Source organism: Pipistrellus kuhlii, unplaced genomic scaffold, assembly GCF_014108245.1.
Source record: "Pipistrellus kuhlii isolate mPipKuh1 unplaced genomic scaffold, mPipKuh1.p scaffold_m20_p_1, whole genome shotgun sequence".
Taxonomy (NCBI): Eukaryota; Metazoa; Chordata; class Mammalia; order Chiroptera; family Vespertilionidae; genus Pipistrellus; species Pipistrellus kuhlii.
Genome location: NW_023425404.1, coordinates 178753914 through 178781334, shown reverse-complemented (window position 1 = coordinate 178781334; position 27421 = coordinate 178753914). Strand labels below are relative to the sequence as shown.

The window sequence follows — 27421 nt, the reverse complement described above, 5'->3', positions numbered from 1 at the left end:
GGCATGTGCCCTGACCAGGAATTGAACCAGCAACCTTTTGGTGCCCAACCAACTGAGCCAAACCAGCTATGGCTATTTCTAGATGCTTTAAATTGCTCCACCAACTTCAGTGATCAAATGGGTCTGCCTGTGGTCTTATGAGGAAAGAACAGGACCCAAAGAAAACAAGGATTTGGCAGTCTTTATCATCCAACCAACTTCTAAAGTGGGAAGAGTCTAGTCCTGAGTGATCCTGTGGACACAGACCTTCCTTCTTATTGGGAAAGCAGAAGTGGTAACCAGACTTCCACATCTGAACATCTATTTTCCAGGGTATTAAAGAGTCAGTCAAGGCCAGACCTAGGCAACATTAGAATATAGAGGTGCTGTATTGCAAAGAGTATTGGGACAGGCCACAATATCTGGATCCTGGCTCTAGTATTCACTGGTTCTTGCACAGTCATGTCTCTTTTTTGAACCTTGGTTTTCTCATGGGACATAAAATGGGAGTCCTAATAACACGTTCAATATTTACCTAAGAGGAGAAAATGTAAAGTGTTTTTAAACAGATATAAAAGCAAAACTCTAAGTTTGGGCCTGCCTCCCACATTTGTGCCTGCTCCTTCCCTTCCCTTCTCAATTTCTTCACTCCCTCCGATAGCCAACAGTTCCTCGGGGTGGGAAATAAATCTAGTTAATTCATAACAAAGTGTTACCTCCAAGGGTGACTCCTCCCTATGTCATCTGCATGCTAATGAATGAATCTCTGGCTTTAGAATATCAGATGTTAGCAAGGGGCATGGAAAGAAAGAGGTAGGAGAATGTATATAAGTGTAAAGGGGGTGGGTGGTTGGGTGATCAGGTATCCTCACGTAGAAACCTCCCTGATAAACCAGACAGGAGCCTGCTCTACCTGAAGCGAAACCGGCTGTGCAGGGAGCCTTTTAAAGTATGGTTAACGTAAAATTCTCTCTCTGCATCCTTGGTCTGCAATGACACTGGCAGATGCTAAACTTCGGCCTGTCTAGAACAGTTAATTAGGTTATAGAGGCTGCCAAAAAATCCCAAAGTCATCCTCAGGAAGTGCAACCTTTGAGATCGGAAGCAAAGGTCAGGAGACATACATACTAAAGTGAATTTTAAGAGAGAAACCACCAAATATATAGCGGGTCCTATCAGACTCTCATAAACAACATTGAGATCAAGCAGAAAGTGGTCCTGGCTCTTTTCCCAGTAATAGGTACAGTATATTCATAAAAGATGATACTGTAATAGAGACTGTATATGCCTAACCTGTTCCAGAGCTCTCAGCCCAAACCTCCTGGGACTTCAGGAGGTCTTTCGGAGACCGCCTTCCTGCCGGAGAAGTTCCCGCCTGACTGTAATGAGGCTGTGCAGGAGAAGGAGATAATTTGCTAAATGGAATCAGTTGAACACATGCCTGGGAGGGATCAGGCTTCTCCATTGCTTGCAGCACAGTGTTACAAAGTAAGCACTGCTGTCTGGCCCCCGGTGCTCAGCAGCAGCGAGGCAGCCTTAAAAACCCAGAGACGCAATTCTTCCAAAAAGATTACTCCAGAAGGTGTGTGTTGGGGATGGGGCGGGGCAGCAAAATAAGCAGCAGTGCCTAGGCCTTCACTGCCACCAGCAGGGCCCGGGGGAAATGCAGGCCTGCAGAAGCGCCAGGTGGGAGGATCAAACACACAGCTGCTTTCACCCTGTGCCCACCCACCCCTTCCCCAATCCCAACGATTTGGAAAAGCTGCTCTTCCTCTCTCTCTACAAGTTGAATTCCTGCCCTAAAGCTCAAAAGAAAGGGTTTGGAGAACAAACTCCAATTAAGAAACCAAACATTCCTTCTTCCCTTCCCCCCGGTTGTCCTTCCTGTCCTGGGATTTGCAGTGTCTCCATAGGTGCCATGGAGTGTAGCCCAGAGATGGCAATGTTACAGCTGCGTCCACTTACATCTCACTTCACCCGGGACGTGCACCAGACCCCTCCAGCTGTCCACCTTAGGGTAGCGTCAGGTAGAGCCAACTCACGCTAAGCATGAATTTGAAACATCGGCCCAAAGCCAACTTGATCTCTCGCACCCCATCTCAGTCCGTGACCACCTGCATTCTGCAGGGCCTTTGGGCTGGACGGCGCAGGGCGCCCCGCATCTTCCAGGCCGAGGCCGGGGAACACTGGGAGGGCTGAATGGCCCAAAAGTGCGCCCGGGTGGGCGCAGGAAGGACCCCCTGGAGCCTCAGAGGCCCCCGGAGGGCTCCCCGCAGAGATCCGCTTTTGGAGAGGTTCCAGGACCACGCGGCGGCGAGCACGTGAGCCGCGCAGCTTCCCCTATAAAAACCGCGGCTCCGCGGCGCGTCCGGAGCGGGAGGAGCTGAAGGACCGGACCCCCTGCGTCCCCAGTGACCGGGCGGCGGTGCCACTCCCTCCGGGACCCCCGCCCGAAGCGGCTCTGCCCTGTGATGCTTCCCACCCCGGGGTCCGGACTAGGCGCGAGCGTGCAACTTTGAGGCCGTGTCCCCGGCACTGGGGCAAAGACGCGCAGACGCCGCCGGCACGCGTGCATTCCCGAAAACCCTCAGGGCGCCCGTGACCTTTAGGAGAGCGGGCAGAGCAGCAGGAGTCTCCGGCTAATGTCTTTCCTGCCTTCCGCCAAGGAGGCAGCCGCGAGCGCCCGAGATCATCATCCCCGGTGAAGCCCAGGGAGCCCCCGGGTGGCTCTTGGGTAGCCCGAGGCCCCGGTTCCTGGTCCTACAGGGAGGCAGCTCCCGACAAACTCCCGGACAGCTTTCCCGATAAAGTTTGCTCCTCCGCTCCCATCGCCCGCTCGGTCCCGCCTCCTGCACGGCCCCCTCCTCCCTCCGGCGGCGGCGGGCGCGGGCGGGGAGATGGCCGCGGACCCGGCGGCGGGCGCGGGCGCTTCCCGGCGCAAAGGGGCGCCGCGCTCGTAGCCGCGGGCGCGCTGCCCTCCGGCTCCCGCTCCTCCCGCTCCCGGCGCTGCCGCACCGGACTCCGGCCGCGGGCGCAGGCGGCTCCCGGGGAGACAGCAGGAGGCGGCGGCGACCCAGGCCCGAGCTCAGGTCCGTCCGGATGGCCGCGCAGCGCCGGCCGGCGGGGTGCGCCGGGGAGCTCGCCCGCGGCGCCTCGGGCTCGGAGCGGCTCTGAGCCGTGCTGCCTGCGGAGATCGGGATCGATCGACCTCGCCGTCCCGCGGATCGGATCGCGGGCAGGACCCCGAGGAGCAGCAGGCGGCGGCGGCGGCTGTCCCTCCGAAGGGCGATGTGGCCGGCCGGCGCGGGCACCAAGCTGCCCTGCCCCCGCGACTCGGCGCTCCGGCGGGCGGCGTTCTCCGGGAACCTCACCGCCCTGCCTTCCCACCTCGTGCCCGCCGGCCGCAGCGTCCGGGTCTTCATCAGCGCCAACCCCGAAGGTGAGTCAGTCCGTCCCTCCTTGCTCGGATCTGCCTGTCCCTCTGTCCTTCTGTCCGTCCGCGCCGCGGGATCATCGGCTAACCGGGCGCGCCGTGCGCCCCCCGCGCTCCCTTCCTCCAGCGGGAAGCCTTGGCTGCCCTGAGCGCGTGGGAATTACCCACCTCGCTCATCCCCTCTGCCTGCCGACTCCCCCTAGAACACTCATTTTATCCCGCCTCACGCCTCTGGGCGAGCTAAGTAACGTCCCGGACATTACGAAGGCTTCTGGAAGCTCCAAACCTGCCACTGCCACCCTTTTCTCGGCCTTTTAGCGGGTTCTTCTCCCAGGTCGTTGCAGGTGTAAGGAGTAGCTCTCCGCGCCAGGCTCCCGAATAGGGCACCCTCCTTTGCTGTTCTTCAGGCCGAGGTGAAGTGTTCCCCAAGACTCACCTCTTGGGGGGTGCGATGGCACCCTTTCTGCCTAGGAGACCCCTGTGAACGGAAGGCCCGCGCAAAGGTTGGGAAGATTGGGGTCCTAGGATCCGCCGGGAACTGGTTTCCAGGCAGAGCACTCAGGGTGAGCCGGGCTCTGGTTGGTGCTGAACTTGAGGTCCCCGGTCCAGCGACTGGCCTCTCAGTGGTGTCACTGCTTTTAAGGCTGGGTACCTTGGTCAGCGCAAAGTGCAAACTTGTTGATTTATTACTTTCACAAATCGCAGCGGCCGAGTGCTGGGTGGTGAGTCCCTTGTTCATCACAGCTTTTTTACTTCTCATCCTGGATATTAACTTTCTTTCTCAGTAAGTTAAGAAAAAGTAGGATGCATTGGACGTGAGCTGGATAACACTGCAGGATGTGCCTTTTTCCAGAACAATAAATGTTCAGCCAGGAGATGAGTTTTTAGGAGCCTGGAATAGACTCCTTGCGAGATACGAAGGGAACTTTTTCTGCACTCTATAACAAGTCCGGAGCCTGACAAAAAAAAAAAAAAAAAAAAAAAACAAAAAAAAAAAAAAAAAAAAGTAGAAGGAAAAAAGAAAGTTGACAAACATCATTGGATAGAGAATAATTTGAAAACCTGAGGCTCTGATTGCTTGTTAAAAGCATACAGAGAGGACCAAGGGAAAAAAAAAAAAAAAAAAAAACTTCATTAAAAAAAATCATGTTAAAAAAATAAAACTACTGGCAGAAACTAATTCTAATTAGTTTTAGAAGTACTTGTATTGTACTTGTGAGAGTGGAACTGACTGGCCTTTCATCAGTTTACAACTCAATTTCACAGACTTTAATAAGCAAGGAAGGTTTTAGAAAGCTTCAGTACACTCAAAATCTTTTTCATCAAATATGTCTCCAGGATTTTACCTTAATCTTGATAAAGAAACCATGGAGATAGGCAGCCAGCCTGTTGAAGGATTAAGAAATTCTGCAACTTAAGTTTCCATTGTTGTTTTCAAAAATATTGCTAAAACATTTTCAGTGTTTGAGAGAATTGTGTTAGAAAATGATTAGTCTTAAAATTTTCAATGCTCCTGAGCATGGAAAAAAAAATCTCAAAGTATTTACATCTGCTGATGTAAAACTAGATAAATTATTGTTTTTGTTTAAATAAGTTGCTTCTAAACCACAGTGAAATTGTTACTATCATCCATAGTTAATTTTTTCATTACATTTGTAATTTCTAGGATAAAAACCAATAATGAATTTAAATGGAGGCAGCTAAATGTTCAATTAATTTTCAAGATGAATTTCATTTTTCTTAAGCCTGTCCACGTAATTCTTCAAATTCTCTAGTTTCTTGAAATAAACGCTTTAGCATCTATTAATCTCAGGAAAGCAAACCAGAGAGAGTTGATCATGCCTCCTGGTCACTGTTTGAGCTGAGCAACTTGTACATTGATCTTAAAAGATCAGCAGTGTGACCCTAGCTGGTTTGGCTCAGTGGATAGAGTGTTGGCTTGGGGACTGCAGGGTCCCAGGTTCGATTCTGGTCCAGGGCACATGCTCTGGTTGCACGCTTGATCCCCAATAGGGGCATGCAGGAGGCAGCCAATTAATGACTCTCATCACTGATATTTCTCTCTCTCCTTCTCTAAAATCAATAAAAATATATCGTTTTAGAAAAAGATCAGAAATCTTACCTGAGGAGTTTCAATAGGAGCAGGACCTAAGCTTGTATCGGGTATTGGGGGAGCCGAAGGTATGTTGAACAGAGAAGACAGATGGGTATTTTTTACAAGCTGAATGTGAAGGCTTGCACGCTTGGTAAAGGCTCTCTCAGAAGTAGCATTTTACTGTGAGACCTTTATGGATACAATTCAGGAAGCCAGTGGTGTGTGTTGGTACAATCCAATATTAGATTCTTGGCCAATACTCAAGAACCTTTCCACTGTCAAATTAAGACAAAGAACACTACCTCATGCTCTCCTTTACAAGTGGAAATCCAATTTATGCTCTAAATAAAAGCTGCTTTTTGTGGAACTCATAGCAGTACTTTTAAGAATCCTGCCAGGGTCTCTCTCACTTAGATGATTGTTTTAATCGGTATTGCTTCACAAGGCTGTGTGGAATTTCCCATCAGTAATAAAGATATTTTTAGAATGGAAAACTTACTTTCCCATATATTGGCTCATTCAGTATTTTAGTTTTGATTTCCATCCCCAAACCCAGTGAGGATGGTGGCCCATAGAGTGTTGTCCCTATTTTACAGATGAGAAAACTGAGGCTACACCAGGTTAAGCTACTTACCAGAAATCATAATAGCAAAAGAAATAAGGTAGAGCCTACAGGGGACTCAAAACATCTCTCTTAGTACTATTTGGCCCAAGGCTAGGTTTATGCCAAATTCCTATGAGATAGCTTACCTCCATATAGATAAGAATATAAGCTAAATATTGTGGATCAGTGCTGTCCTTACTCTTTTTTTCTTAAACATATCTTACTGATATTTTTTACAGAGAGGAAGGGAGAGGTAGAGAGTTAGAAACATCAATGAGAGAGAAACATAGATCAGCTGCCTCCACACCTCCTACTGGGGATGTGTCCAAAATCAAGGTACATGCCCTTGGCCAGAATCGAATCTGGGACCTTTCAGTCCGAAAGCCAATGCTCTATTCACTGAGCCAAACCAATTAGGGCACTGTCCGCACTCTTAAAGTCTGATATCCAAGAGAAACTAAATAGTAGGAAGGGAACTTTGTCTGTCCTGACCCAGCCTTCAGGAAAATTTCAGAATGTTCTGAACACTAGAGGACGTGGTTCTGTCTAAAAGGTCTGATCTGCATCAGACCAATCCCTACCAGTGAAAGAACCAGTGTGGGAGAGGCAGTAGCATGTCCCAGTTCATGGATCTTCCACTGTGAGTCGCTTAAATTGTTCATGAACATGCAGAGGAGAGGAGTCTACACAATGCTCTTCCTATTACTGGAATTCGAGGAGGTCTGATAAACAATATTCCTCTTCCCTGCCTCCATTTTTAACCAATTTAGAATAAGATAATGTTTTAGCTCAGGCTGCTATAACCAAGTACCGTAGACGGAGAGGATTCGACAATAGACATTTATTTCTCAGCTCAAGCCCAGGGTCAAGGTGCTGGCAGATTCCGTTCCTGATCAGGGCCCCCTTCCTGGTTCTTAGCTGGTCATCTTCTCATTGTGTCCTGGGGTGGCAGAGAAAAAGAAAGGAGTTTGGTTCTTTCTTCCTTATTCTATTTCTTTGGAGAATACTAATCGCTTAATGGGTGCCCCGCCCTCATAACCTCACCTAAACCTAATTACCTTCCAAAGGCGTCACCTCAAAATATCAAGCTGAAACCACTTTGGCTCAGTGGATAGAGCATTGGCCTGCAGACTGAAGGGTCCCGGGTTCGATTCCAATCAAGGGCACCTACCTTGGTTGCAGGCACATCCCCAGGAGGGGGTGTGCAGGAGGCAGCTGATCCATGATTCTCTCTTATTCATGTTTCTAACTCTCTGACCCTCTCTCTTCCTCTCTGTAAAAAAAAAATCAATAAAATATATTTAAAAATCTATATATCAAGGCATTTGGGGTTAGGGCTTCAATATATGACTTTGGACCATGTGAACATTCAGTCTGTAGCTGGTAAAGTCTAAATCAGAAGAAAGACCAAAATATTGCCTTTATTACTGGTTAAAAACAGATGGCACATGTTCTATCTGTGATCCTTTGTGCCAGATGTGATTTTGGAATTCCAAATATTTGAAATCAGGGGTAATGGTACATACACTGCTAATTATATGGGTCTGGAGTAATACCCCATAGTCAAGTAGAAAAGGTCTCTAAGGAAACATGTACCCCCTCTCAGTGCTGTACAATAGAATGTTCAGCAGTGGCCGAAACCGGTTTGGCTCAGTGGATAGAGTGTCTGCCTTCGGACTGAAAGGTCCCAGGTTCAATTCTGGTCAAGGGCATGTACCTTGGTTGCAGGCATATCCCCAGTGGGGGGTGTGCAAGAGGCAACTGATAGATGATTCTCTCTAATGGATGTTTCTGATTCTTTATCCCTCTCTCTTCTTCTCTGTGAAAAATGAATATAATATGTTAAAAAAAAAAAAAAAAAGAATGTTCAGCAGTGTCGGAAGGGCCTTCATCTGTGTTGTCCTATATGGTAGCACTGGTTACAAAAGGCTTTTGAAGTTCTGAAAAGTGGTTAGTATGACTAAGAATCTGAATGTTTAGTATTTCAATGAAATCTATTTACATTTTCCTAGACACGTGGGATTACTGGCTGTTGTGCGGGACACAAAGCTCTAAGGGGCACAATAAAGCCTAAGTAGCTTATGTCAGTTAAGGCCAGTTTTGTTAACAAGGACTCAGGTCACTTCCGCTTTGGCTGCCAGATGAATTGGGGGAAATTTTTTGTTCTCAACCCTGGGAATTTTGGAATTATGAGTAAGGACAGTGGACCTTTATCGGGGGATGTGGCTTTTACCTAGACGAGTGGGTTTCCAGAATTGCAAAAACAGCCTCCAGTCAGTACTAGCAATGGGCAGGGCCCAGACCTGCCCTCCACCCCATCAGTGGACAGAGTTGACCCCTTTAACATTTAAGATGTGGAGGAGCAGAAAAGAATGATAGGTTAACTTATAAGAGAGAACAAAAGGGCTGGGCTCTTTGTGCTCAGATTTTCCTTCCCAATGCAACCATCAGATTAAGACCCTTGTCCCCCAAAGAGTAAGGGATGGCTGCCCAGGGCCCACTATACTCATGGATCTCCCTCTGTGAGTCAACAGACACCTGGGGTGGAGGAGAAGACTCTAGCACCTATTTCTGTGCTTTCCCCTGTGCAGATTTATGCATCATTGAGGGTTGTGGACTTTGTCCACAATAACAGTGATCAGATGCTCAGTCAGTTCCCAAATACATTTTTTGTTATACATGTCTTTGCATCTTCCTGGAAAATCTACCCCGTGTCTTTGGAGTCCCCATGGAAAAGCTTGTTCTCCATTTTTGCAGAAATGGCAGTGAAGAGAGAAATGTTTTCCCTACCGTGGCTGCAACCAGTGGCCATTTGCTCTAACAAATAGTCCCAGACAAGAGGCAGAAAGGTGTGCTGAAAAAACTCATATGAAACCTATGTGTATTCTTCACCATGGTTTTTAATATATGTGTGTGTGTGTGTGTGTGTGTGTGTGTGTGTGTGTGTGTATATATATATATATATATATATATATATATATATATATTACTGATTTCAGAGAGGAAGGGAAAGGGGGAGAGAGAGAGAAATATCAAATGATGAGAGAGAATCGTTATTGGACTGCCTCCTGCTGGGGATGGGGCCGGGGACCTGAGCATGTGCCCTGACCGGGAATCGAATCATGACCTCCATTGAGCTACACTGGCCAGGCTTCATCATGGTTCTTGGTTCTTCTGACTTTTTCAACAACATTATTTCCAACTGTCCCTATTTTATTTTGTTCTTTTATTTTTATAAGTAATTAGGGGGGAAAAATGCAGTTGAGCACAGCAAAAAAAATGTTTCATGCCCCAGGAACATCTTTAAAAGGTAAGATTCCTGAAGGAGAATATCCCGAGCTATTTTACAATAAATGCAAATAGGATATATATATAATAAATGAGTTCTAAAATTATAGAGGCTGTATTTTCAAACCCTTCAGCAACTATTTTTCAGGCAGGAAGAGAATATTGGCTACAAATACAGACTTGAGAGCCAGACTGTCTGGGTTTCACTCTTAGTCCACCATTTAGAACTGTGATGTCTTGAGCAAGTTGCCTAACTCTTCTGTTCTCAGTTTTCTCAAGTATAAAAGAGGACAGTAACAGCACCTGCCTTGTAGGGGTATTCACTAGATTAAATAAGCTAACAGATATAGAAACATTACATAAGCACTTACTATTGTTCTTTTTATCATTTTTTATTATTAGTTTGTATTGTGATGCAGACAGTGTGCAGGTGTGAGTTTGCAAAGATGAATAAGGCATTTCCAGCCCTCCAAGAATGCTGTCTATAGAGGCTATCAGTTAGAACTCAGTAGAAAAGCAGGAATCACTCCAGTTAAATCAGGGAACTGGGTGCTCTGAACAATCATTGTAAGGGTCTGAGGAATGAAGGGGCATCACCAGGCACTTACGTGGATTGCCAAAGCCATCACCCAGAGGGCAGGGAACTGCAAAAGCCACAGCTGGTATCACAGTTGATACTGGGTATCTGGCCAGCTTCTACAAATGAGCACATCTGCTAGAACCAACTATTCCGCCTACAGCTGGTGGCCAAGGAGTTTCCTCGCCTGCTTTGCCTCCAGGTCTCATGCAGCTACATCCCTCTGGCAGAACCAGAAGTGCATTGGGATCCTGATTAAAAGTAAGCCTGGGAACTGATAATGGATACTCAAAACCAAGACATAGTATCTAGCCGGGGGAAGCAGAGGCATTCACTCATTCACTTGTTCAACCAGTAAAGATGCATGAAGCACCTACTCTATGTGGAGTGCTGTTCTGGTGCTTAGAAAACAGGCAGGGCTCTCATGGGACTGACATAAGTAAGGTAACATGTGATGAGCTCTTTGCTAAAATTTGAGCAGAGCGTTAAAGAGACACCAAGGAGTTAGAGGGGTTGGGCGGATGCTTGGAGGGAATGAAGAGAGAGCCAGGGTGTAGAAACTCCCACACCATCATCAAATATGAGGCAATGCAAGGCTGGCTGAAGTCTCTGCAGGCAGTAGAGAGAGATCGTTCAACAAAGAGCTTTTACCCCATTGGGCAAGAATGGAGCGGTGTTTTGCACTGATATTATCCTTTGTCTTTGAAGGTGCTCATTTAGAAGGACATTTAAAAGAAAGTATGACTAGGACCATATAGGCATGCTATATACAAATGGATCGTGACCCTACAGTTTAATAACTCATCAACAAATCTTTTGGAATTCTTGTCACACTGCGGCAATGACACCATTTGCCATTTTAAAGGGCTGATGTCTGCAGGTTTGAATTGCATTTCTGTTTCAATGGTCTTTTGCTGGCTTAGTGACTTAAAGATGTATCACTTCTCACAATTGAGTGCCTGGGAGGGAATTGGGGCTGGGCTTGGCCTGCAGAGGAAGGGAGAGACTCCCATTCCACAGGTACTGGAAGTCACTCACTCGGCTTCGTCTGGCTATGCGTCTGGGTGGCGCTGGTGGTGGAAGGAGGTCTCACCCCTCCTTGGTGCTCCTCCATGTGGGATCGCTCTCCCTAGTTTTTCTCTCATCATTCAGGATTCTAGCCCAGGTTCATTATATGGGGATGGCTTCCCAGAAAAGGGAAATGGCAGCTGCTGCAGGCCTGGGCTTGGAGGTCCCCAATGTCACTGTCACTGCATTGTCCGTGCAGGGCCTATGGTGAGCTTAGATCCCTGGAGTAGAAGCAGCCCATCTCTGGAGGAGAGGGGAGACACGTGTGCTCAGGGAAGAGCAGGGATAAGCGGTGACCCACTTAGAAAGCCACAAACCCCAGTTATGGTGTGTGTGGTTTCTTGACCTTTGTCATAACTAAAGTAAATGGTATAATGCATGGCAAGCGAGTCAACCAGTAGCCCCGCACAGTGCTAACCCAGCGTTAATCCTCATAGCCGACAGTGAAAAGGTAAGCTGTCGAGGGTGGACCCTGACTTCGTAAATGGCACCCTTCCACAACTTCCTAAGTTCTAAACTGAGAAAAAGTCCCAGGGAGCTTGCAGATAGGAGATCAGAATACCCTGTTTTCACTGACCAGGGTAACAATGAAGAATGCCTTTGTGCTTCCTCATACTAAACACCAGAATTAGACATTCTTCCACCCACACACGGGGGCTGGGGAGGAGGGGGGGCGGCTCCAGACCTTCTGCCCCCTGAAACATGGAGCCTGGAGGGAAGAGCTAATCCACCCGCTCTGTGGACAGGACAGTTCCCAGAGGAACGAGAGAACAGGCGAGTTGAGCTTGTGGGTTGATTTTTCCAACATTTTCCAATCAAGTAAGTCCACCCCTTATGCCCCCCACCCCAGATTCAGAAATGGCAGGTGAGGAGGTAAAGGGGAGTCCAGGAGTCTGATGCTAGAGGAAGGAAGGCTTCTCTCAGGCATGGATAGCTTGAGAGTTTTAACATTTGTGCACCGTGGACTCCTTTGAGTACTTAGGATCCTTTATTTAGATATCCAGTTCGACATAACCCAAATTATAGCACAGCCCAGCATCTGAACACATTGTGGACGGATCACAAGAATTTGCCAGCTTTGTTTAATTCCACTTCATATTGCACGGTGTTTTACAAGGTATCATACTTTAAAAAGATATTAGCTTGTAAGAACATGTAATAACTCCAAAATGCAATGGGTATTTAATTTTAAAGTGTGCATTTAAAGTTTATGTAAAATGTGTGTGTGGGGCGGGGGGGTTGGTACTCATTCCATATAAACTTACCTGGCCACTGGGTAAAGCTGGCAATAAAACTACTGGTCTGCAATGTGTTAACACAAAGAATACAGTGAACTATAAGTAGTATGACCTACCTTATATATAAAAGCAAGACCTGTACTAAGTATCAGCATCGGAATACTTTTATAGGGGAAGTGCTCACACAGCCTTGGGAAAAGTCATTTCATCTCTCTACAAATAATGAGTTGTTCTAAACCACTGAGTTTTGAGGTAGAGTGATATGCAGCCATAGACAACTAAAAACATCAGTGCAAACTCAGGAACACCTTTTAAAATGGGAAATGATGCTGGTCCTACAGAGTAACAGGGATTTTCTACAAAGTAATTGGGAAGTTCTTTTCAGCTCAAAAATTCCTTTAGGTTTTGCTCTTAATGGTCATAGGATTTAAATAAATGTAAAACTTGTAATGGGTGTCTCAAAAGTATACAGTAGGTGCTGAGTTAGGTACCATCAACCTAGAAGAAAGGTGTTTACTTCCTTAAAGATAGACACCTTGGTATTGTTTCTTCAAGCTTTAATTTTCATCATCTTTTTGGTTGAAATCAAACAAGATTCATTTGGCAAATTAAAGTATGTTGGCTGATGTATAATTAGAAAAAGATGTTGTGTGATAGAAAGTTAATAAAAGGATAAAATACAGCAGCTTTGGATGCAGTTCAAACAGAATAATAACCACTTCTAATGAAATACTTCCTTGAAATCTCATTTTCAATCCAAAATATATCAAAGACTTTGACATGGGTACGCTCAAAGCAGAGAGCAAAGCCCGGATGTCAGGTGTCTTATTCCAAGAGTGATTATGGCATCTAACTCGGAAATGAAACCACAGAATTGAAAGGGTATCCTTCATAATGCTTAATCCGATCCATTATGTGTCATGTCATTCAGAGAGATTCTTGCCACTGAATAGATTAGGTCTAGTAATAATTAATGTCGTTTTCTAATACTTTTTTTAAATCGAATTTATTTAAACAATACAACAAAATTTAATCAACAATATAGTTGCCGTTGTTTTCTACTACTTGTGCCCAACGCTCAGGAAGCATTTTAATCCCTCTGTTGTAAAATTCTTGTGATTTTGATGCAAAAAAATCGGTCAATGCATTTTTGAGGCATTCTTCATTATTAAATTTTTTTCCAAGAAGAAAGTTTTGCAAAGAACAAAACAAATGGTAATCAGAAGGGGCAATATCAGGAGAATATGCAGGTTGAGGGAGAACTTCCCATTCCAACTGGCGCAGTTTTTCAGCAGTGATTCTTGCAGTATGCAGTCGTGCGTTATCGTGGTGAAGAATTACGCCCTTCCGATTAATCAGTGCGGGTTCTTTTTCTCTTAAAGCTTAGGCTAACCTTTCCAATTGGGCACTATACACTGCACTTGTAATGGTTTGGTTAGATGGTAAAAGTTCATAATGAAGAATTCCTTTAAAATTCCACCAAACACACAACATCACTTTTTTCGCATGCAAGTCAGGTTTTGGCGTGGGCTGTGGAGCCTCATTTTTGTCCAATCATTGAGGCCGCCTTTTCAAATTAACATACAGCACCCATTGTTCATCTCCGGTAACAATTTGCTCTAAAAACGGCAAACGGTTTTGACGAGAGAGGAGCGAACTGCAAATTGTGACTCTTTGATTATGGTTGTTGTCGGTCAACTCATGAGGAACCCATTTTCCAAACTTTTGGACTTTGCCAAGTGCACGCAATTGATTGGAAATTGTTTTTTTTTTGTGAACAATTTAAAGTTGTCACAAGCTCTTGTTGGGTAATTTGAGGATTTTGCACCAAAAGAGCTTGAAGAGCTTCTTGATCAAAATTGGACACACGGCCTCGACCACTCTTGTCATCTAACGCAAAATTTCCCTCGCGAAATTTCTCAAACGAACGCTGGCATTTTCTGGCGCTAACTGCATCTTGACCAAGAGCACTACAGATGTTTTTTGCAGCCTCACTTGCTTTTCTTCCTAATTGGAACTCGTAAAGCATGCAGTGCCGAATATGCTCTTCATCCGCCATCTTCTTAGCCCTAGTTTTGCAACAAAAACCAAACCAAACACAAACTTTTTCAAGCAAAACTTGTTAATTGCACTTCACACGTTCTGTAGATACCACGTGTTTGAAGGTTATGTCAATACAAGTCAACGCCAAGCAAGATTTTAAACGAATGTTTAAAAACTACATTAATTATTACTATACCCGATATTTCCTGCAGCTTTTATTCTAAGCATCCGCTGCAATGTTTTTTAGATACCCACTGTGTACAACTAAACTCCTAACTGGTTGATGTGGAGAGTTAATAAAGGAAATAAGAGATACATAATGCTGTCTTAGGTCTTTAGACTCATCCATCCACAACTGCTAAAAATACAAGCACTGTGGTTGTGAGAGGGATGCTTACATGCAAAGGCCAGTTCGAATAATTGGAATCAAACTGTCCAGCCTGACTCCCAGTCAGGCATGAGCTGGTCAAATTCAGTCGGAAGGCCTAAGACCAAGATGCACCAAATCTGGAAATAGACCTGTCTACTCTAATAGCTGGTGGGGAGCTGGTCAGGCGGTGGGTGATGAGAACCAGTCCAGATCCAAGAGAGGAACAATGTTTTTTGAAGAGAGAGCATGTGGTACCAGATAATCTGATATCAAAGATTACTCAGCAAATGAGAAAAGCATATGCTGAAATGTAGCTTCCTTGAGTATCAGAAGAATAACTCGGGAATTTGCTCAGCTAATAATTGGAGAAGGTTGGGCGGGTGCAAAGCATGAGGGAAAATGAGAATGTGGGCACAAGATCCTCATCCTGAGATGGGGGAAATGGGGATGGAGGCAGAAAACAGGAAGCATCTGGTAAAATCAAGGCAGAATCCCAGCACCTAGTCATAAGGTGGAACTGAGATAAGATACAAAGCTGTGGTCAGGACTAGAACTCAAGGCCAGGGCCGGAACTGCTGCCTGAGTAACTTATCCCTGAGTCTCAGAGGCTTGGGGTTGAAGTCATAGGAGACATTTTCGTATGAGATCACTTTTGGGTCCAGGGACTGGGAGCAGCCAGCATAACACGTGAAGTGTGGCTTCAGATATCATAGAAAAGATGCAGGGGCTGGGCAGCAGGAAGGGTTATTTAATAAAAATAAGGTAATGAGGTCTGGCTGGTGTGGCTTAGTGGTTGGGCGTCCTCCTGTGAACCAGGAGATCACTATTCAATTCCCAGTCGTGGCACATACTGGGGTTGCGGGCTCCATCCCCAATAGGAGGCAGTTGATCAATGATGTTTTTAATCTCTCCCTCTTCAGCCCTCTCGGAAATCTCTCCCTCTCCAGCCCTCTCTGAAATTAATAAAATTTTATTTTAAAAAGTAAGGAATTCAGAATCGTATTTGAGAGATCAGAAAGATTTGATTATCTTAATAAAAGATGAGGTGTTCCAGAGAGAGAGGGAATAGTATCTATCCATAGTATCTATCCTGGAAGGCTCATTCCTTAGCAGTGATGGCTGATTGAAATGTTTTACAGCCACAAGTGCTTGGGAGTCACATCCAGGCTTGAGAGACAGAGAGACAGAGACATGGGGAAGTGGAGAGGTGTGGGGGAGCGGGGGGAGAGAGAGAGAGAAGGAGAGAGGGGAGAGAAAAAGGGGGGAGAGAGGAAGGATTGATTAGAGATGTCTCCTGGTGAGGACTGTGTCTGCCCTAGTTTATGCCGAGCATTTTCTGCTGGGAACAGTGCTAGGAGTGGGTGAATGGGGCAATGTTAGCAACAGAGAGCAAGGAAGCATAAGTTAGGTGTTGTTTGGCCAAGACAGAGAGGACAAGCCAGAGTGAAGGGAAAATCTTGCCCGAGAAATAGCAAATGAGAAGTTTTCTTGACCAAATAACCGAACTGGTAGAATCATCATTTTCAAAAGGAGGAAGATGAGTTGAAACTATCGCACAGACTGAGGATCTACACTTGGATGGGGCAGAACCTGCACACTGGTTGGCTGCTAAGCAAAGAGGAGCTCCAGCAGATCACACTCAGTTGACAGTGTTTTAGAAAATTTTCTAATTAAAATGGAGTTTCACAAACTACTGAGGTCACTGTTGGATAAAATATGGTAAAGTTAATCAAAGAGATTAAATGTTCAAAAAAGAAGAAACTGCTGAGAACACTGAAAAGAAAACGTTCCCCTTTAAGCCAAAGGTCTCTATTCAGAAGCTCAAGTCAACTAATATTGGGTCGGCAGCTAAGTAATTGCGGGTTTCACACATATATGGCTTCAGTTGAATTTTTAGGTTTGCAGACGTAGTACAAATGTAAAACACATTTTGTTATTTGATAGTTGGCTATTCAGCTGTTAATCAGTAAAAAAAGTTTTTTGATCTGTTTTGTAGTTTTCGTTTGGCGTTCGTTGAAAAATGGAAAATCAAAAGGAACATTTTCATCATATTTTGCTTTTTTATTTCCGCAAAGGGAAAAACGCATCGCAAGCTCATAAAAAGTTATGTGCTGTTTATGGTGACGAAGCCTTAAAAGAACGGCAGTGTCAAAATTGGTTTGCCAAATTTCGTTCTGGTGATTTTTCACTCAAAGATGAAAAACGCTCTGGTCGTCCAGTTGAAGTTGATGACGCCCTAATCAAAGCAATAATCAATTCGGACTGTCACAGTACAACACGTGAGATTGCAGAGAAGCTTCATGTATCACATACATGCATTGAAAATCACTTAAAACAACTTGGCTATGTTCAAAAACTCGATACATGGGTTCCTCACGAACTGAAAGAATCACAGTTAACGCAACGCATTAGCAGCTGCGATTTGCTAAAGAAACGTAATGAAAATGATCCATTTTTAAAACGACTGATAACTGGTGATGAAAAATGGGTTGTTTACAACAATATCAAGCGGAAAAGATAGTGGAGCAGGCCAGATGAATCAACTCAAACAACATCAAAAGCTGATATTCATCAAAAGAAGGTTTTGTTATCAGTTTGGTGGGATTACAAAGGAATTGTCTACTTTGAACTCTTACCACCCAACCGAACGATCAATTCTGATGTCTACATTGAACAACTAATGAAATTAAACAATGCAGTTGAAGAAAAGCGGCCCGAATTGACAAATCGAAAAGGTGTTGTATTCCATCATGACAATGCAAGGCTACACACATCTTTGGTCACTCGGCAAAAATTAATGGAGCTTGGTTGGGATGTTTTGCCACATCCACCATATAGTCCTGACCTTGCACCATCTGATTACTTTTTGTTTCGATCTTTACAAAACTCCTTGAATGGTAAAAATTTCAATAATGATGATGATGTCAAATCGTACCTGATTCAGTTTTTTGCTAATAAAAACCAGAAGATTTTTGAACGTGGGATTATGATGCTGCCTGAAAGATGGCAAAAGGTTATTGATCAAAATGGGCAATACATTACAGAATAAAGTTATTTAGTTCCATGAAAAAATTGTCTTTGATTTTCTTTAAAAAATCCGCAGTTACTTAGTTGCCGACCCAATAGAAAAGGAATTGCAACAACCGTGAGGGAGAATTTGTAGGAAAAATGAGGAAAGACCCAGACCTTCCCACCTCAGAGAAGCTAGTGTTTGGAGGTATTTATCTGTGAAGTCATGGGGATAGAGCACTCATAAAAATAGGAATTTCGCAAGTTAATGAAATCACTGCTGAACTGGAATTCTTAATTTGAGGGAACAATATAGGTGTTCCCATAGATGTTGGTGTTGGGGGTGAAGGGCAGAAAGATGGGAACAGAAGGGAGGAGACCGGTCTCTTGACTGACACAGAGCAAGGGCCAGAGATAGATGGATGATAAATTGAGTCTACAAAGCATTAATCACTTGTTGGCTGATTCTACCATGCAGATCTGAGAGAGCAGTGGAATGAGAGAGAAGGCCCTGGAATCTAGGAGCTGGGAAACTAATAGTGTTTGATTCTTAACTTTCGAGGGTGGTGCTACTTGAAAACATGTAGATGTATTCATGGAAAATGGTCTATTGGGAGCACCGGCCTCAGGGGCTGGGTCTCCTCAGCCATTCCTCCACCCCCTTGGGGAACCTTTGGCATCTGGGTGAGGCCCTACCCGCCTGGGGGTAAAAGAGTTGAGCAGCCCCTCAGGAGCAGTTTGCGTGTATGACTGGGGGTGGGATTGGGAGGTGGCAGGGCAGGACCATGGGGGATGGGTTTTGTGAACCAGAGTTGGTCCTGGCAGGAGCAGGACCTGCAGGAGCACCTGAGAAGGCCAGGCCCGAAGGAAGAGTGCCCCCACCCCAGTTCCCCCTGCTCACTTTTGTTTCTTTTTTCATTGATTTTTAGAGAGAGAGAGGAAGGGAGAGAGAGAACATAGATTTGTTGTTTCACTTATTTTTAAATATGTATATTTTATTGATTTTTTTTTACAGAGAGGAAGGGAAAGGGATAGAGAATTAGAAACATCGATGAGAGAGAAATGACCAGCTGCCTCCTGCACAACCCCCACTGGGGATGTGCCTGCAACCAGGGTACATGCCCCTGACTGGAATCAAACCTGGGACTTTTTAATCCAAAGGCAATTGCTCCATCCACTGACCCAAACAGGTTGGGCTCCACTTACTTATTCATTCATTTGTTGATAACTATATTCCTGATGGGAATTCAAACCCAAAGCCTTGGCTTATCAAGACAACACGCTAACCAATTGATCTCCCCTGCTAGGGCCACTTTTCTTTCTCATAAGACATCTTTAAATTCAGCAGGTGTGTCTTGAGCCCCTAGTTTGTGGACGTACTGAATGTTGGGTACTGTATTGTACAGTACTGTAACATAATAACTTAATATTGCCTTCAGAGTCATTCTTAGACTCATGTATTGTGAAGGGTTTTAAGAAAAAAAATAATAATGCTTTGTTTCTACAAGTGGGGCAAAAGTAGGTTTATAGTTGTGAGTACACAAACACAAAAGTTTATTTTTGTATTATTATTTATTCATCATTGTAGTATTTTCCATACGAATGACTGTAACTACAGAATGTAACTCTCAGAATTCCATAAGATATATAACAGGGGTTCTTTGTTTTGTTTTTATTGTGACAGAAGGGAAGATTGAGCCTTGGGTTCTAGAACCTGGCCCGGGGCACACATTTGGTAAACACCGGGCAGCACCGAATCCATGGTTCCGATGGTGTGTATCATGGGTGCCTTGGTGGCAAGCGAACGCCTGCCCTAGAAACCGGCACTGCCACCCCCTCGCACCTGCAGATGCTGGCAGAGGAAATGTACACACACACTGAGGTCAGCAGGTAGTTAAAAGGGGGAGTCCCCTTCCCTGCTTCCACACCCACTGGAGCTGCCCCCAGAGCCTGGGTCTGCTTTGATCCTACTCATGATATCGGCAAAAGTGAAACCTTTTTTCCCTCTCTGAGGTAGACTGTAATTTTCGGGGGGAGAGGGGGGAATAGTAAGAAAACAAAACAAAACAAAAGATTATATACCTTAGGTACTGAACCCAAAAATGAGTTTCAGATAGTTTTTGAAATCTCAGAAAAAAGTAAACCAGCAAACATTGGGCTAAGCCCTAAATTTCCTTTTCATCAGAGAACCCTAGAAGGCACATCCAGGATGGCAGGCTCAGGGCCCTCCTCTACCCTGATGCTGAGCATGTGGCCCCCTGCCTCCAAAGGGGCTCCCAGGAACCCCTGTCCCAGGGCACAGCTCCCCACTCTCTGCGGCAGCCCCCAGGGGAGGGCCGCGGGGAGAGGATGGTGTGTTCCTCCCGAGGCAGTGAGGCCTGAGGGATGCTGTTAGAAGAGATTTCCGCCCTGAAACTAGAGGAACAGCAGTGTGGTTTTACATTTCCATGTGTTTCTCACACACACAACATAAAACACACCGAGAAATCAGATACTGCTAGCGTTATTATGGTGTAGCTGCGTGATGACTCTGGGAATGGGTTGGGAAGCCTGTCACTCCCTGTAACACTTCTGTGGCAGGTTTCATTGTGTGCTCCATTTCAATTTCGCAGTCAGGCTTGGGTAAGTAACCACTGGAGAGATTGGAGCCTTTTCACAAGAGAGCTTCCTCCTTGTTCTCTAATATCAACCAGACATGCCAAAACCGTTTGGCTCAGTGGATAGAGCGTCGTCAGCCTGTGGATTGAAAGGTCCCAGGTTCAATTCCGGTCAAGGGCATGTACCTTGGTTGCAGGCACATTCCCAGTAGGGGGTGTGCAAGAGGCAGCTGATCGATGATTCTCTCTCATTGATGTTTCTAACTCTATCCTTCTCTCTTCCTCTCTGTAAAAAATTAATAATATATATATATATATTTTTTTTAAAGAGTTTAAAAAAAAAACAGACGTGGTGCCCTCCGACATCATGAGGTGCTGTAGGGGCTTGAGGTGGCCTGAACCCACCTGGCTTCCCCGTCTGGGTGAGGCAGCAGCTCTGTGACCTTGGGCCTTCTCCCCGGGACTCTCCTCACCTGTCCAATGAGGTGGATGAAAAGCTAGACTTCGGGGACCTCCTCTAGCTGCAGTGTGACATTATTCCATTCCTTTGAAACTCCCAGCAGTTCCATTTTGTGTCATTTCCTTCAAAGGAGAGGAGTGTTGTGTCTGGGTCTTTGGTCTGGCTCCGTGAACGTGGCTACACCATCGTCTGAAAATATATCCCCTGGATCAGCTCTGACATTCATCATGATGATGATGGAAAAGCACCTTTACACCTGCATCATACTTTTTGAATGAGTAGCAGAGCACAGCGAATCTAGGATTCTGTTGACCATTTGAATGAGTAACAGAGCACAGCGAATTTAGTGGGAAACATCAGGACTTGGAAACTCTTCCCAAGTGTTCAGTACTGGAATCGGAATGGGATTAGGTTTACAAACAAGGCTTCCAGGGTGATAAAATCCATCACTGGGCCTTTGGGGAAGATGGTTGCTGTGAACCGCTGGATTGAGGGATGGATCTCTCCCCTGAATTGTGTGCTGCACTCCCATCACGTGTGCACCTACAACACGTGCTACACACCAGAGCTGGTAAGTCATAGAGCTGGAAGGTTCAGAATCTGGAGTTGGAAACGTGGGTTTAAGACATTGCTCAGTGCCATTATCTGACTCGGTGACCTTAAGCAAGTTACTTAAGTTTCCTCATTCTAGATTTGCTTCTCCCTATACTGACTATCTCATAGGATTCTTAGGAAGCTTAGAGGTGACCAAGCTTGTGAAACGTGCATCATGCACCTGGCACATAATAAGCTCTCATTAAGTAGAACGAGGGCTCTGACTGGTGTGGCTCTGTGGTAGAGTATAGGCCCGGGCACGGAAGGGTCCCAGGTTCAATTTCCAGTCAAGGGCACGTACCTGGGTTGCAGGTTCACGTGGGAGGCAGCCGGTGTGCCTTGGTGAGATGAATAATACTTTCTGAGCATCCCTGAGACAAAACAGCAGTTGAAGAGAGCACAGGTTACAGCGATGGCTGGTAAGGTGGATGGGCACCCGATGCCGTGTGCAGATGGTGTTTCACCGAGTTGCCAGTTGGGCCTTCTCCCCGGGACTCTCCTTCTCACCTGTCCAATGAGGTGGATGAAAAGCTAGACTTTGGGGACCAAGATACATGCCCTTGACTGGAATCGAACCTGGGACCTTTCAATCCACAGGCTGACGACACTTGAAAGCCACCTGGTTTTGTGAACCACTGTCACCCCCAATTAATTCAGTATAAAAACAAACAAAATTGATACCCCCTAAGAAATTGAAGGGGGGTAAAAAGAATGGAATTCTCGAATGGGGCAATCCCATTCATTTCAGGTTGAACTAAGTAAACTATTTCAAACCAAGGGAGAGTTTAGACCAAGACTCCTTCAGTCTGTCTATCAGCTCCCAATAGTAACTGTCAGCTTAATTTAGTGCCTGGCTGAATTCATATGGGATAAGTGACTTTTTTTTTTTTTTTTTTTTTTTTAATCAGGCCCTTCCTGTATAATAGGAAGTCCTGGGGAATTTGAGTGGCTTGCTGATGGTTAAATAGCTGGCGTGAACCTCACATGTCCCTTGCTTGACTTGCCGTGGATATGTGATTTGGGTGGTCCCTCCCCCTTTAAGTAAAATGATGTTTCTTTATCCTCTCTCATCCTAGACTTGTTTTGCTTACCATTTTTATTTTTTATAACCAGATGACCTTTTTCCTAAATAGGTCACTTTGTTACACAGCCAGTCAACTCAATGTTCTGTGGAGCTTTGCCCAAGGAGGTTAAATGTATTTATATCTGGATGTGTCCATATGTCAAACAGATATTTCTATATGTATTCAGAGCTGTTGAAGTTGTAGCATGCCATGACATTCCCTGCTCCATACAATAAAGTAAAAAAAAAAAAATGCCCTTAACATATAACCAGACATTTTCAAAGGCTCAAGAGATGTAAAAATGAAGCTTTATTCCATTAGAAATAAAATCAGAAGCAAAAATAAATATAGGATCTATAGTTTCTTTTTACTAATGCAGTTAGATCCCATGTATACATGTTAATATTTAAATTCTCACTTGCATTCTATAAAATACTGATAATATTTTAATGTGTACAGTATATTTTTAATATTTTAGGCATTGAATACTATTTTTGAATCAAAATAATATCTGCAAGATAACAAAGATATACAATGCAGAGTATCTGTTTTGGACATAACTTTTCTGCTGTAACAGTTATACTATCAAAATATGTTGGAGCGTGTTTTTTGTAGAATTTGTAAGATAAAATGAACCACAAAATACATCATCCAGCCATTAGAGGCTTGCATTGACATAAATTTCAACATGAAAACCAGACCAAAACACACTATCACATTTCAAGCCCAAGAATAACCTATCCATGACTTGATTGTAAATTTTTCTACCCTCCATACAAGTAGAGAGGCAAAAGGAAAAGAAGAAATATTTTGTAATGGCCATGAAAATGCTGAGTAATTCTTTTTAAGAAAAAAGGTAAGACCTTTTTGTATATTAAGATGTAAAGTGATACACTTCTCATAGAGTGACTTGAAGTGAATTATACACATGAATGAGATTAAATTGACCCTCCTCTGCACAGTCTCTGGGTATAGACACACAGAAGTATGAGATATGGAATTTACACCTGGGAGCTTACATACAGCTACTGACACTGACATCTAAAGAGTTAGAAAGCATCTAACAAACATAAAACATTGGCATTTATTTCCTATTGCTCCTATAACAAGTCACCACACTTAGTGACTTGTATTAACACAGATTTATTATCTTACAGTTCCATAGATCAGAAGACTGGATTCAGTTTCACTGGCCTGCATCCTTTCTGGAGACACAAGGGGAGAATCTGTTTCCTTGCTTTTTCCAGCTTTTAGAGTTGGCCTGCATGTCTTGCCTCGTGGCCCCGTCTTTCATTTTTAGAGCGAATAAGAAGCGCCTTCCACATTTCCCTCTAGGACCTCTGCTTCCAGGTCATATCCCCTCTCTGAGTCTGCTTTCAGTCACTCTAACCCTTCTGCCTTCCTCTTCTAAGGACCCCCGTCATTATAGTGGGCCCTTCCATATCAGCCAGAATAGTCTTCCCATCTCAGTAGCTTTAATTTAGCTTCACAGTCAAGACCCATTTGCCATGTTAGGTCACATTCACAGGTTCCCAGGGACTAGGATGTGGACATCTTTGGGACTCACTAATCAGGCTACCACAACGTTGGAGGTTTTAGGAAGAAAATGTCTTTGCAGCCTCAATTTTAAGATTCTTATAATAACGCCACAGTTTTCTAAGTTTCATCTTCCACCAAACCTCTAAGTGCATCCTTTGGCCAAAGTCCTGACCTTTCCCTAATCTCTGCCTTTGTGAATGCACTGGCATCCTGTTCCCTTTTCGAAATCCTAGCCATCCTTCAAGGCCACTCTTCAAATGCTCTGCTCTCCTTTCAGTATTTTTAATGTTCCCAAAGGAGCCAGGACCCTTTTTTGCAGGTGACAGAAACCCAGTTCAAACGCCCTTAAGCAAGAACTGGAGACTTGATTAACTCAAGTAATTGATGTGTAAGGGAAATGCACAGGTGGATCTGGCCTAGAAACGGGATCAGTGTCTTAATCAGTGCAAGATGCTATAACAAAATATCATGGACTAGATGGTTCAAGCAACAAACATTTAATTCTCAACCTTTCAGAGCCTCGGAAGTCCAAGATCAAAGTGTCAGGAGGTTTGGTTCCAGAGAGAGCCTGCTTCTTGGATTAGAGATGGACCCTTCCTGGCTGTATTCCCACATGGCAAAGAGAGAGGGGGCTTTGGTCACTCTTTCTCTTCCTAGAAGGACACTAATTCCATCATGGGATCACCTCCCAAAGACCCCTCTTCCAAATACCATTACGCTGTGGATTAGGTTTTAACATACGGATTTGGGGCAGGAGGGGGGCGGGGAAATGGGACACACATATTCAGTCTCTCGGGGACTTGAACACCATCAGGATTGTCTGCTTGCTTTTGCTTCTCTCTGTATGTCTACCAGATTCTCTCAGACCATCTTTTCTAACTTTGGCAAAAGTAAATATGGCCACAGATTACTTCACACTTACATTTCTATTGCTTTAACTAGATTTTGGGGGGAAAAAACTTCTGAGGGAAGGACTCCGATTGGCTTGGGTTAGGTCACCTGCCCAACCCGTAGCCAGATTACTATGGCCAGATGGTCCTGTATTGAAGCTGGAGGGCAGAAATGGGGAAAATAATTTTTTAACACATGAAAGAAAGGGGAAGAGTTTGGATAGAATAAATAATACTTGCTGTAGCAACCAATCTGGTATGATTTCTTCTCAAACCCCATTATGTTTTATTTCTTTTCAACTTAATGTATCACATTGTTAATCACAACATCTTTATTTTTATCTTCTTGTTCTTCTTTCATGGCATTGGTCACATATGCCTTGCCCCGTTGCACTAACATACTGAATCCGTAAAGCTTACTTGTGTCTTTCTCATTTTCACCCCACCCCTCCCACCTGGCACCTAGAAGTGTGCAATGCTGATAGTAAATGTGTTAGATTGGGTTGAAAATAAAACACTGTAGAGCAAGTGAGATCTCAAGGCAGCTTAAGGTTAATTAAAATAAGGACTAAATTTTCAGAGAAATCAAGTGTACTTTGGAGCTTGATAATTTGAGAAAATGTCATAGCTTGAGCTGGGGCTTAAAAGATGAGTAGAATTTAGATAGAAAAAGGAAGACAGATTAGCAAAGAGTATGAGTTGTTCCAAAATGCATGCGGCCACCCAGGAAATTTGGAGAAACAGATAACTCAATTCTACACAGAATTGCCTCCTGGTTCTCAGACCTCCTCCTATAACTCTGTTGCTCTAATTCATAAATATTTCATGTTCACACTAATTAGAAATTGTCAGTGCAGAATAGCTGTTTCTCCATATCGTGCAATGATTCATTTAACTAGTCATTCATTTCATTAGTTATTGGGGGCTTGCTATGATTATTGAAGCATAGTGAGAACTGTCACTCATGCTAAGGGACCTACTAATGCCTATGCCTCCCGCCGGAGGAAAAGAGCTGTGGGGAGAGAGTGCAATAGAGGAATTGGAGGAAGGAAAGCAGTGCTGTCTCTGATGGCATCAATTCCACTGAGTCTACAACTTTAAGAGTTCATAGGAACCTGTCAGTTGGGACAAAAAAAAATATCTTTAACCTCTATGCAGACACCAGAGGGTCCTGTACATTCTTGCCATGCCCCTTCTCTTGGAAATGCAGTGCCCCTGAGGATGAGGCTGTGGCCTTTGAATCAAAGACTTCACCCAAGGATGCATCTAGCCACAATCTATAGATCTGCAGAAGTTAAAGGCTATAAATTAGGAGTCATAAAAATCTTGAGATCAGGGTTTTGTTTAAAAAACAAACACATTAAGACCAAGAGGTAGTTCCAGGGCTTGGAACTACCTCTTGGTCTTAATGTGTTTGTTTTTTAAACCAAAAATCTGAGGCCCTATCATATTTCAGGAATTCATATTGATTGGTATTACCACATAATTAAAAACAACAATTGATAAAGTTAAAACAATAAGAAATAGGTTCTGCCCACAAGGACCTCGTGTCATCAGAGGGAGAGAAACACAGAAATAGAAAACTATTGGATGCATTGAGAATTTTAAAAGCCGTTTGACCCCATGTTAGGAGACCACTGTGTGGATAGCTCTGATCCTGATTCCTCAAACATTGTCTATTTACTCTTCTTAATCTGCTTCTACCCCTACCTGCTCCCAGGGCCTGTCTTCTTTCCTGCAGGAGTCCTCTATATAAAGAAATAACTTTGTATTTTTAAAAAACCATTTCCATATACTCCTTCTCAACCAGAAACATCTGGCGAACTGTCTCTCACCACCTGTGGAGTGAAGTCTGCACTCAAGAGCCTGATTTGCCAAAACTTCCATAATTGGGCATGATCCTACCAGATTTCTTCCTGTACCCTACCCTCGCATATTCACACGTTCCGTTTTAAGGTCTGCCTCCTGCGGGAAGCTGTCCTGAGTGAACTCCTAGGGGAATTGATGCTTAATTAATGATTTGTAATTGGAGACCTTTCACGTTAGTGCTTCCATTGTCTAATGTCCATGCCTTGCTTCCTAAATTCATTGTTAACTAATAAATAACTGTTCTATTCCTCTCTTGATTCTGAGCACCTTGGACAGTGCTTGGCCAGCAAGGCACCGGTAAATATGCAGTATCACAATACGTACATAGCTTGAATGTTGCAATTACAAATGTAGATTGACATATGGTACTTCTATTCAGTAAGATCACTCATTGGTATGAGTAATATCCTGTAATTTCTAAGATCTTTTAAAAAAGGGCTGCTTGGTAATGTTAAGGAGAAACAGACTATGGCCTGAGAAAGTCGGTTTTTAAGGAAATTATTCCAAGAGCCATGTGCATGATGGGTTGTTGAAGTGAGGGAGACTGGAAGCAGGTAGACAAGGTGTATGCAGTAATCAAGCTTCAGAGACAAGTGAGTGCCTGTGCTGTGATTCTCCCAAACACCTAGCTTTACTCATCAGCATCCACCGTTCTTTAAATGTTGTTCATCTGACAAATAGAAATAAATCATCAGGCCCTATTT

The 27421-nt window shown here is 44.3% G+C and overlaps 1 protein-coding gene across 1 annotated transcript in view; it reads left to right on the top strand.

Moving 5' to 3' along the window:
* The first annotated feature begins 3018 nt into the window (after positions 1–3018).
* Positions 3019–27421, top strand: part of NWD2 (NACHT and WD repeat domain containing 2) — a 136650-nt gene continuing 112247 nt past the window's right edge. Inside the window, exon 1 of the mRNA XM_036418739.2 lies at positions 3019–3418. Coding sequence (XP_036274632.1) covers positions 3268–3418 — 151 coding nt within the window. The 5' untranslated portion in view covers positions 3019–3267. The remainder of the gene's footprint in view (positions 3419–27421) is intronic.